Source organism: Dermochelys coriacea, chromosome 12 (genome assembly GCF_009764565.3).
Source record: "Dermochelys coriacea isolate rDerCor1 chromosome 12, rDerCor1.pri.v4, whole genome shotgun sequence".
NCBI lineage: Eukaryota > Metazoa > Chordata > Testudines > Dermochelyidae > Dermochelys > Dermochelys coriacea.
This window is the reverse complement of record NC_050079.1, coordinates 7995599-8008163: the sequence shown is the minus strand read 5'-3', so window position 1 is coordinate 8008163 and position 12565 is coordinate 7995599. Positions and strand designations below refer to the sequence as shown.

At 48.1% G+C, this 12565-nt stretch overlaps 1 protein-coding gene across 3 annotated transcripts in view; it reads left to right on the top strand.

Moving 5' to 3' along the window:
- Window positions 1–8687, top strand: part of SLC12A3 (solute carrier family 12 member 3) — a 39528-nt gene extending 30841 nt beyond the window's left edge. For 2 of the 3 annotated variants that reach the window (XM_043494949.1, XM_038368271.2), the window contains 4 exons: window positions 128–214; window positions 1085–1220; window positions 3019–3086; window positions 4809–8687. In XM_043494949.1, the coding sequence (XP_043350884.1) occupies window positions 128–214; window positions 1085–1220; window positions 3019–3086; window positions 4809–4950 (433 nt within the window). In that variant the 3' untranslated portion in view covers window positions 4951–8687. The remainder of the gene's footprint in view (window positions 1–127; window positions 215–1084; window positions 1221–3018; window positions 3087–4808) is intronic. The other variant, XM_043494948.1, reaches the window with a different exon arrangement.
- The last annotated feature ends 3878 nt before the right edge of the window (window positions 8688–12565 follow it).

Below are 12565 nucleotides of genomic sequence, written 5' to 3'. Positions count from 1 at the left end.
TCTCAGGCTAGTGCTCTGCTTCTCTTGAGTCTTAAATGTTCAGAGAGTTTCTGGGATGGTCAGTAAAATATTGAGCAGGAAAAAATGAGTAATTTTAAAAAAAATCCCCCCTTTTTCTCTCTCACAGGATTGTCTCTCTGTTGAGCAAGTTCCGACTTGGGTTCCATGAGGTGCATGTCCTTCCAGACATTAACCAGAAACCACGCCCTGAACAGTACGTTATTGCTATAGTTTTTGTCTTTGCCTCTTTCATTCTCTAGATGTGGTTCCTGTGTCTGTGTGTGTCTTGATTGTGGGTATATCAGGTGGTTAATAGGTCTATCAATGGCTATCCTCCATGAACTTATCCAGGTTTTTTTTAACCCAGTTATACATTTAGCTATTGTAACATCTCATGGCAATGAGTTCCACAGGTTAATTTGTGTGTTGTGTGAAAAAGTATTTCCTGTTGTTTGTATTAAACCTGCTGCCCATTAATTTCATTGGGTGACCTCAGGTTTTTGTATTGTAGGAAAGTATAAATAACACTTCTCTATTCACTTTCTCCACACCATTTGTGCTTTTATAGACCTCCGTCATATTCCACTTTAGTCACCACTTTTCTAAGCTGAACAGCCTTGATCTTTTTAGTCTCTTCTCGTATGGAAGCCATTCCAGACTTGATCGTCTTTGTTGCCCTTCTCTGAACCAGAACCAGTTCCAGTTCCATGATATCCTTTATGAAATGGGGAAACCAGAACTGCACACAGTATTCAAGGTGTGGGTGTACCATGGATTTATATAGAGACATGATATTTTCTGTCTTATTTTCTACCCCTTTCCTAATGGCTCTTAACATACTGTTAGCTTTCCTGATCACCGCTGTGCATTGAGCTGAAGTTTTCAGGGAACTATCTATGATGACTCAGACGTGACCAGCACTCTTGTTGATCCAGGATCTCTCTTCAGAAGACAGAAACAAACAACAGTCGACATCTTTCTAATGGGATCCCCCGGCTTGCTCACAAACCCTAGCAGCATTTACCCAGTACAGCAAATGTCAGGACAGAGCTCCAATCCTATCATGCTCTTTGTTTGTTTGCAGCATCAAGAGATTTGATGACCTGATCGCCCCCTTCAGGCTGAACGATGGGTTTAAGGACGAGGCCGTGGTGAATGAAATGAGGCATGACTGCCCCTGGAAGATTTCTGATGAGGAGGTTAATAAAAACAAAGCAAAGGTAGGGACATGACCACTGCTATTGGGAGATTTCAACAGCTGGGCAAGGGAGAATATTTAGGAATACTCATGTAAAGGATTTTCCTGACCTAATCCACAATTCAGAAAGCTTTTCTTGCTTCCAGGCTTTTCCAGGATCCCAATCCTGTAAGGTGCCATGAATGCCTCCTGTGGGTTTCTGAACACCCTCCACTCCCACTGAAATCACTACAAGGCAATAGCATTCAGCACCTTACAGGACTGGGCCCTTAATGATTTGGGGGCCCTCTGGGCTCCATCCTGCACCCACTGATGTCAATGGAAGTGTTGCTGTTGACTTCACCGGGTGCAGACTGGATCCTTCATGAGCTCGTCTGCTGCTGTGGAGAACAGAGTGGGCTGCAGAGGGTTTTTATGCTGATTCCATGCTGAAGCAGTGGAAGGACCAAAGGGTTTGGAAGGAAATGGCTCTCAGGAGAGGTTAAGGGAGGCGGCATCGTTTGGCAGGAGACGAGGTCAGCAGGCAGACCGGGCTGACTTTAGGAATGCCCTGGCCGCTAGGGGCCTCACCAGTAACCAGGGTGAGGTCATGGTTCATCCTTAATCCCATGCAGGGCCGGATTAACCTTTTGTGGGCCCGCCGCCAAACATATATGTGGGCCCCATGGAGGCAATGGAGCATGGCGAGGGGCCAGCCAGAAGCAATGGGGCATGACATGGCAGGGGTGGCCCTGCTCCGCCCAATGCAAGGGCACTATTTACAAACGGGCAGTTGCCAGACGCACAGTGGCCTGCCCGGCCCTGTGCTACCAACAAGCCCCTTCCCCTCAGGGGCAGGCCTATGCCGCACCACACAGCCCCCCTGCCCAACACCCCCCGACTCCCTATGGCCAGAGGCCTCTTGGACCCACTATGCCCAGCGCGCACCCAGACCCACCCACAAATGCACAGGATCCTGCTCACAGCCCCACCACAACTGCCCAGCACCCCCCACAGAACCCCCACTCCCTAGTGCCCCAACACGCACAGATCCTCCCCGCCCCTTCACAGCCCAGCACCCCCCCAAACCCACTCCCCCAAGCCCTGCCTCACTGGCCCTGCTGGGGGGCGACTATGTCTGCCAGGCTGAGCCGGCAGCTCAGCTGGGGCTGGTCCCAGGGCCGGGAATTGCTCCGACCCCTCAGGAGTGGCGTGATCAGCCAGACCAGGACCTGCCCTGGCCGGGCTCCCTCAAGACGCACTTGCTGAGAGGGACCCAGCCAAGCCCTCCACACTGTTCCCCCTCCAACACACACACAGACACAGACACGCACCTGGCTGAGAGTGGCCAGGCTTCTGCACCAGTCCCAAGTGGCCCAGCTCCAGGGGGACAGGTAGAGCCCTACAGGTGGTAAGAAGCAGAGACTGCCCGGAGCCAGAGGTGCACTCGGGTCCAGCCAGGGGGATGGGGCCAGGGGGCAGAGAGGAGCCCTTGGCCGGCTGGCAGGCAGGCAGAGAAAAGCAAGTGGTGGGCGGGGGGAGCCAGCGGGGTCTTGGGGCACAGGGCAAGCAGAGCAGGCCAGGGCCCCTTCTGAGCATGGGCCCAGCTCCATGGCGCCACTGGAGCACTGATCCCATGGGACAGTCCCACGTGTCACAGATCTCTCCTCTGTTTGGCAAACAACCACAGCCCTGCAGCATGCGCTCAGGACTCACTGAAGTCGATGGAAGGACTCCCACTGGGGACGGCGGGTGTTGGATCAGGGAAATCCACGGGCACTCGGGCGGGACGGTGCCTGACTGACTTTGTGCTGACATGATTTTTACTTCTTGCTCCTTAGTCACTTCGCCAAGTGAGACTGAATGAGATTTTGCTGGATTACTCACGGGATGCAGCTCTCATAGCCATGTAAGTAACAGCAGCCCGCAAAGTGATCAGGGTCCATAATGCGCCTCTTATGTATTGTCTTCTCCAGCAAATCAGTATATTGACAGGCTATTCTTGTTCTTAGATAGCTTACTATGGAAACAGTCCCTTCAGTCTTCTTCCTTCTACCTAATAACAACTAAGCAGACACTACCAGTCCATGTATGCCCCCAAGTATACCCCTTTCTATGCAGCATCTGCAGAAAAGCCCACCAAAAAATACTAGTTTTCTACAGTGATGGCCTAATACACTATAGGTGATATTATTATAGGAGATAGGGCTCATTATTATAGCATAATGCAATATTTTTTCAATTTGTTTGTACGATAGTGCAGCAGTTTGGAGCAGACCTAACAGTGCAGATTGGATAATTGCTCCTCTGATGATATAATCTCCACCTAGAAGGCCAGATTCTCTGCTGCTCCAGAAGAGTGGAAGGGGCCACAAAAGAGCTGGTTGCAGCTCCCTGATTCAGGTTGGCTCGATGCTGGAACCGGTCCTGGCATAATTTAGAGCAGCCTTAAGGTTGCTTTAAACTATACCAGTTGGTAGAATCCCCTAAAAGGGCCAATCTCAGGCTCAGAATAGCAGGAATGCAACAGCACTCCAGTTATATTGGCTTTGCCAAGGTGGTGTGTGGGAGTTGTGTAGGAGTGGATTACTCTGGGTCCATCACATGGCTGATGACTCCACATGGCGGGGGAATTCTCAACTGGGGAGGTCCATCTGCTTTCTGGCCCCTGTTTCACCTCCTGAGTGGTGCAAAAGGGCTGGATTTCACAAGAAAATCTGGCCCACAAGGCCTATTGGTGTAGTTTTGGAGGCTACATTCATATGGCCATAAACAGGCGAGCAGGTATCGCTGTGTCAGTGATGCCGAGTTAGATTTTGACTCTTGTGAGACTCATTCATTCAGAAATCTTTTCAGCCCTCCAGACAGTCGGTCACAAGTGTGACGCAGGAAGCCGAGCCCCTCTCCTGTCAAGGCCAGCTGACTGAATTCACTTAACTTTCTTCTGGTCCTTGCCCTGATTGTAAGAGCTACAAGTCACTAGCACTGAACTCCCCCCTTCCCACAGCCTGTAGTCACAGTGACCTGTTGAGGAAACACAGCTCTTCATTTGTGAATGCTTGACATGACACAAACTATTCATGGAACTTAATCTTAAACAGGGGCTGCCTATGGAAATATCTGCAGCACAAGGACTGTTCATAGGGCAAGTCAAGTTTATAAGTTCTGCTCAGCTCCTATGCTAGCAGAGATAGGACAAAGAAAGCAGAATTCAAAGTGAACAGGAATCAGTGTTGTGGACAGGACACAGAACGTTGGTGGCAGACAGTGTATGAGGTTTCAGAGTAGCAGCCGTGTTAGTCTGTATTCACTAAAAGAAAAGAAGGACTTGTGGCACCTTAGAGACTAACACATTTATTTGAGCATAAGCTTTCGTGAGCTACAGCTCACTTCATCGGATGCATGCAAGTAAGCTGTAGCTCACAAAAGCTTATGCTCAAATGAATTTGTTAGTCTCTAAGGTGCCACAAGTCCTCCTTTTCTTTTAGTGTATGAGGTGGATCTATAATCTGCAAATCTACATGGACTCAACACACAGGGAATAAAACTCTTCCAAGGCAAAAATAAATGCAAGGGTTTTCTCCTCCCCCCCACTTTATACCTCTCTTGTTTTTGTTCTTCTCCTTTCCAGAACCTTGCCAATAGGCAGAAAGGGGCGATGCCCCAGCTCCCTCTATATGGCCTGGCTAGAAACCCTCTCGCAAGACCTGAGACCCCCAGTTATTCTGACCAGAGGAAACCAAGAAAATGTTCTGACGTTTTACTGCCAATAGAATGTGGTTGAATGCACGGTGGGTCGGGATGTGACTTTTTCAGGCCAGGTTTTGGCCTTGGAATGAACTCTTCCGGTTTTTCGGGTGCTAGTCACTGGTAAAAGCAAACTCTCCTGGTTTCAGCTGATGGCAGCCATTGATAAAGGATTACTGATGGGAAATGACTAACACTGGGTTATACCAACTCTGCTCTCCCCCTCCTGAAAACTGATCTCACTGATCCTAGTCTTTGCATATCCCAGGAGCGCCTTAATACCACCACATGCCAAATGTTGTATGGGGGGAATAATGTGTTCCTGAGTTCTCTAATGCAAATTCCTGGGTGGGACCTATTGGGCAACACAGAGGAGGCAGTAATGGGGGGAAAGTCAGAGCTTTTATGGGAGATTTTCAAAGCTGCCTAAAAGATTTGGATGCCCAAATGAACTGGGCTTCCAGTTCCCCAGATATCATCTGGTCCATTTATTTCCCATTAATTTGCTGAAAACGACCCTGTGATTCCAATCAGAATGTGACTGCTGGCTGTTAGAAGCTGGGAAAGTCATCAAAGATTCTAGCCCCAACTGTATAGTAGCTGTATGCTCCTTTGTCAGTGAAGGAAAGAGGTTGGTGAGACAAGAGAGAGGGGATGAGGGAAAACAGGAAGAAAAATTAATAGGGACAGGACTTGCCTTAGAATTTTGGGGAAGGAAAGGGAGACCCCACCGCATTACAACCCTGCACTGCAGCATAGAGGTTTGCGCCAATGACCATACATTGCTCCAGGATGTTCTGTTGCTGTGTCAGCACATATTGTGTCTCCTTTGTCCCCACAAAGGAAACTGCACTGTTAAAAATCTGAACTGTTCCATCTTCATGACACTCAGTAAGTCAGGTTTGCCGACCCTTAGTAAAGCTGAGGAAACTGAGGCAGAGAAGTTAAGTGAGAAGCCCAAGGCCACATTGTGAGTCACTAGCAGAGCTAGGATTAGAACTCTGCACTCTGACTCCCAGCCATTCCCTCATTCCTGCTGGCCACACTGCCTCCCTCATTATTATAGCCATTTTACAGCTGGCGATGCTGAGAGAGGTGATGTGATCTGCCAAAGGTCACACAACAGGTCAGTGGCAGACTTCGGGTCTCCTGATCCCCAGGCCAGATTTCTAATCAACCTTCTTCTAAGATACTGTCAGAGGCAGATTTGGTTCAGAGTGAATGCTACAGGGAATGTGCTCACCATAGGGTTTGACAGTGATACTGCCATTCTCCCTGGTCGTGTTTGTTTCAATGACCTACCCTCACCTCAATCAAGCATTAGTGAGAGCACTTGTCTGCCTTCCTTAGACCCCCACAGAACCCTGGCTGGGGGTACATGAAACACGCCGCCCTGCAGTCCTCTCTTCTATTAAAAACGGGTGTTAAGCTCGCAAAACCCCTCGGCCTGTCGAGTGAGGGAAAGTGGCTGCCCATGTGTGAAGCGGGGGGAAATGAGTGGCCCGCGGGGGGAAATGAGTGGCCCACAGTGGCAACTGATGCTTATTGTCTTCTACCATTTCCTTCCGGGGTGACACCTTGGCATCGCTGTGAGCCTTAACTCTGTCTGGTGGCATTGCATCACCTGGCCTGACTGTCAGCACCTCAGCCTAAGGCTGTGTGAAATTCCCTGTTCTTGCTCCCACTGGTTCAGTTCTGCCAGCAGCAGCATGGTGGGAGCACTGGTGAAGACAGGGGTCCAGGGGTAACCCTGCTCAGGGCAGGGCAGCGTGATATCATGCTTAAAACCCTGGCAGGTGCTGATGCCTGTCCGGAGTAGTGCTCCCATGTTTGAAACCACCGGTGAGACTGCACCAGTGGTGGGAATGCTACCCTAGTGTCAGCAAAGCCTAGGTCACCCTGACCTTGGCGTGGGTACCGGGCTCCGCTTTTCACAATGGCCCATGGATTGTTTTCAGCCATGTGTGACATGGGCAGCACAAATGGACTTCTCTCCAGTGCCGAGCCGGAGGCTGGTGTTTTTCCACCTAGAGCTGCTTCAGTAAACTCTTCCATCAGGGAGAGAAATCCCTCCCTCCTGGTACTTCAGAGACGTGAGTGACAGAGGCAGCCAGGGCAATTCATCTCGTGTCTTTGGGATGGTGAAAGGTGCTGGGCTGACCTGGAGCAGTAGCAATGGAAGCTTTCCACATGCTGGGTCTTAATTTGGACCAGCTGTCGTGGTTCTGTTTCCTTGGCTCTTTAAATCCTTGGCCTCTCTGCTGAGATTGTCATCCTTAAAGACCAGTTAGAATATGAAACAGCCTTTTCCACCACTGCATCATAAAGCCAGAGATAGGCAGGGCTTGATCCTGCCAGGTGCTGTGTGCTCTAGGGTGACCAGATGTCCCAATTTTTGGATCTTTTTCTTATATAGGCTCCTATTACCCCCCACCCCGTCCTGATTTTTCACACTTGCTGTCTGGTCACCCTAGCCATCCAGCAAAGCACTGAAGCATGTTAACAGGGTGACTCCCATGCTTAAAGCTAAGCATGTGCTTTAGTGATATGCTGGACCAATGCCAGGGAGGTCAGCGCTGCATCAAAGCACGATGTGCTAAGTGCTAAGCAAAGTGCTATTTGCAGCGGATACATCCGCTAATGTGAGCATAGTCATTGAATCCGTTGCTAATTCTTCAGGAGAGAGGGAGGTTAGTGAGATGCCAGAGAGGATGGGCTGCTATGTTCAGCTCCCAGCCTGCCTGCTCCTCCTCAATGTCAGCCAACTATAATGTTGCTGGTCACGGGATCTGTTTTCAGGCCTCCCCTCCTCTTTAAACATCAGCCACCAGCAGGGCAGCTGGCCCCAGGCCCTATTTTGAGGCCCCAGTGATAAACGTCAGGTCCAGGGGTCAGGTGCAATGTTCTCTCCAAGTGCAACTAAAAGCACAAACTGCTCACGCTCTCTACAAATATTCACGCCCTCCCTTTCCAAGAACCCAATTCTCAGTAGGACTAACGGCTGCCACAGGAGTCCTGGCTGTTTAAGTTCCTGGGACTTCCCCTCAAACCACTCCGTCATCTGGTCTTTTTTTCTGATTGATGAAAGGTCACATGCACTTACCTATAGAGTTTATCTGTAGCAAACAATCCTTAGAGGATAAAAAGTCCTTTCAGCACACGAGCACAAACAAGGAGATCTATTTTCAAAATACATAGCAGATGTACAAGCATTTATATCTGGTGCATACCGCAGAAGACTCCAGCCAACATTAACATGCTCCCATCCTGTCCCTTGTACATATAATGCATTGTAGCAATGGAGAAATGCCAGCAGGTTTTGCATCTGTTGTTCTGGCAGGGTCTGGTGCCACTTTGAGTTGTGTCCCCTCGTCTGTGGGGAGCTTGCTTCCAATGATGAGCTTGGTGAGTCTGGGGGGTTGTTTGAAGGCTAGAAGAGTGTTCTCTAGACCAGTCCTGCACCAATATCAACTTCCTGGACTCACGATCAGCTTCAGCAATGGAACATTACAAAGAACCATAGACAAGAAACTCATGGATCCCCACACCTACCTTCACAGATCCAGTAACCACCCAAAACACACCAAGAAATTTATAATCTAGAGCCAGGCATTCAGATAGCACAGAATATGCTCCGAGGAGAAATTCCAGGATACACACCTTAACACCACCTTCAGTGAACAAGGATGCTCCACAAGAGAAGTAGATCACATCATGGAACAGGTCACCCAAAGACCCCAAGAGAAACTACTTCAATATGGCCGGGGGCAGGAGAACCTCTGACCACACAGACCTCATTGTCACCTGCCATATGGGGTATCATTAAACAATTACAACCCATCCTCAATGGGGACCACATCCTGAAAGAAATCTTTCCCAAACCCCCTCTTCTGGCCTTCAAACAGCCCCCCAACCTTGCCAAACTCATCATCAGACAAAAGCTCCCCACAGACCAGGACCTAAGAACTTAAAGTGGTGCCCAGACCCTGCCATAGCAACAGATGCAAAGCTGCAGATGTATCTCCACTGCTACAATGATCAAAACTCTCCCACAACACACCTTTCACAATCCGTGGGTCCTCCTTAACATGCCTGTCACAACAGATGTTATACCTCATGCAGTGCACTAAATGTCCCAATAACACAACTCGGTGGGTGAAACCCAAGACAATCACTATGCTCTCAAATGAACTCAGACAGAAACACGATAAAAGACCAAACGTTCTGTCATTCCTGGGTGTACGTTTCACACAACAATCACTTCCTATCTGACTTCTCAGCCTTCTTCCTTAGGGGAAACCTGCACAACACTGTCAAAAGAGAAGCCTGGGAACTTACATTCATAACTTTGCTAGACACTAAAAATCATGGTTTTAATGAAGACACTGGATTTATGGCTGATTACAACAATCTGTAATCCACTAGCTCCCCTTTTTTGCCCTTGGACTGCAGGGGTGTTAACTGGCCACCTCCAATTGAATGGTCTCTCACTGTATACGTTAACTACGCATGATAAACAATCTGTTCCACCTTGTATTTAGTTGTGACACTCTGAGTGCCTTTCCCAGAACTGAAGAAGAGCTGTGTATTGCTCAAAAACTTCTTTTTCACCAAGAGAAGTTGGTCCAATAAAATATATGAACTCACTCACCTTTTCTCGCTAATATCCTGGGACCGGCATGGCTACAAGACTGCAAACCTTGATTCTGGCCTTTCCTCACTTTTGAGGGCTTGACTTTGCAACTTTAACCTTCTTTTAAGAGAGTGTGTGTGTGTGTGTGTGTGTGTGTGTGTGTGTGTGTGTGTGTGTGTGTGTGTGTGTGTGTAAATAATAAGGATAATGATTCTTCCATGCCTCCTGGGGTGCTTTGAGCCTGAATTCTTTACTGTTTGCAAAGTACTTTGAGATCCATGGGTTGAAAGCCCTATGCAAGTGCAAAGTAACCTTAACATCTGTTGATGTTATAGGGCAGTCCTAATTCAGGCAATATCCCTTTGTCTTTAATTAGGTTTTTGCTGAATTACAATTGTTCGGTTGCACTGTACTTTTGAAAAGGGAACATCTTTTATTTCCAAGGGTTAGGATCTTGCATTAGCAGGAGTTTTGAAAGCAAGCTGATAATCTCACCCAAGGGAATTAATTCTGATGGGTTTTACACCAGTAAACACTGTTTAAATCAAGATTAAATCACTGAAGTCCTCCAGTGTAAGTGAAATCAGAATAAAGCCAAGGAATGCAGCTGTATCAGCACAAGCCTGGATTTGTGATCCATAAAGGCCCTTGTATTTTTGAACATCGGAGTTAATTGTACATTAGGGCATTTTGATCACATGCTAGTCACCCCATGTTTGCTAAGTTCCTTCCAAGTATGCATTACTACAAAACAGAGATGAAGCTAAGTATAGAATAATCAATAACGATACATGTTCTTGTTTTAGCTTAAAGTGCTCAGGATCATCAGCCTGTGGGACTGGCGCACACACAGCCAGATTTTCAGACGTTCCTACTTATTTTGGATCCCTCAATTCCTGGGAGCCCATCTTTCGACAGCTTGGGCTTGATGTTCAGAGCAACTGTGCATCCACAACCTGAGATGTCTCAAGTTGGGCACCCAAAATCAGCGGCCACTTTTGAAAATGTTGGTCTCAGCCACTTTTTCACAGAGTCAAAGGACTAGTCCCTGTCCGCTCCTTTCCCCTACCTTGGCATCTGTTGAGGATGAGATAGAAAAGAGTTGAATGGAGCATAGCGGCCTACAATTCTTGTGAGCACAGTACTTTCAAACCCTTTGGAAACTGCAGCCGTACGCAGTAATGTCTTCAAATAGATGCATTGGGCTTGCAGCCTGGGAAATGCCAATGCTCCAGGCATTAATGAGAATAACACTTTGCTCTTACTTGGCACTTTATATCTTCAAAGAGCTTTACAGGTGTTAATTGATCTTTCATGGACACAGCATGGATCCTTTCATGGGCAAAACTTTACCTGACATTGACAACTGGACTGCTGCAAATGTCCTCATCATGCAGGACTTCATGGTGAGAGGCCCTTCCACGGGTGCTTGGGGAGATGGAGGGTGTGGGGAGCCTTTTTCCATCACATACCCCATCCAAGAACTAATCTCAGTCTCAGACAATCATAGACTCTCTCTGTGCACCTCTAGGAGCGCACGTTGTCCCAAGGGGGTAGGCAGTGGTGAGGAAGAGGTGGGGTCATGGCTCTTCCCCACCTCCTACACTGGATCACAGAGGAGACCAGCGGTTCTGGAGGACCAGGCTGTTCTGCATAGTGGGGAGTGCAAGAAGAAATTGTCTGAATCCCTCCCCAAGCCCAGCACGGGGCAGTGCAGCTCCATATTGCCTCTCTACTAAGGCCGGTGCCCCGGTGGCATGATCTAGCCCCTAAAGGAACTCTACAACCGATATAAATCAGTTTTTCTGAGAATCCCTCCCTCCCATATCTTAGTTTTTTGGAACTTGTGGAAGCAGCAAAGAATTGGATCCAGGATTAAAATGTTTAAAATGTAACAGAATTATATAAAGTTCAAGTGCATCATCCCCTTCACTCCATGCCTGATCACAGCCTTTGAAAAATGCATTTGCCACCAAGGGAAGCAAACAATCAGTGGATGTGTGGGCCTCCTCTCTTTAATCACAAGGCAGAAGAGTGTGCTTTGGAGACCGCAGGACACAGTGTGCTAGAAAGCACAGATGTTTGAACAAACATCCTGCAGAATCAGGGACGTCAAAGGAACCATACACCTGACTCACTAGCTGACTGAACAAGGCGTCACACTCTAACTCAGTTTCACGCTTCCTGGAGCTGACAGCTCTTTCTTTGGGCTCTGACTGATCTAATAAAGATCCACAGTTCCATCTGCAGCTGGACATGGTGAGAACTACTCTGTTGGTTGTTGCTGTACGGTTTAGGAGCACTACCTTGTGGTGTGGTGTGGAAAAGGGAGAGCTGGTTTTTTTTATAGATATCTATTTAAAAAGAAGCTTAAAAAACACCAGCTGCCAGCCACAGCTTCTCCAAGGTCTAAATCATTGTGTGAAGGCTTGAATCCAACCCCTGGGATCCTTATATAGTGGAACTGGAAGGACATCTCTTTCCTAGCAGCACTGAGTTCTTCCTTGTGTCCTTTACGAGCCAGACATGTTTATGGCTTTCCCTGCCTTTGTCCTCTAGCCCTCTCTGATGCTTAGGCTGTGGCCTTTTCTACCATTGCCAGGTCAGGAGTCTGTATCATGCAGAAAGGCTAAAATGCCATTCTGCTGTTGTACACATCCATATGATCAGGTTAAATTCAACTCTGGTTCCAAATTTACTTCTTGTTGTGGAGGTGGTCACAGAAATTCTGTAGCAAAGAAAGGGCTTAGTAATGCATAGCAGTATGAGAGCAGTTTTTGGGCTCTGGGAACAAACGGAAAGGTTTGGTTGCTATATTTAGTACTTTCCTATTGACTTTGTGATCCAAGACATGCTTATTTGGGCATGTGAGGGCACGGAGCATGCTCAGCTGCAGAGAATTCCCAAGACATGGTTTCCCAAGGCATAGAGATCCAGGGGTTCTGCCACAACAGTGCCGAATGGGACATGTGCTCAGTCCCTGTGGGACATATGCTGGGCATGCCTTT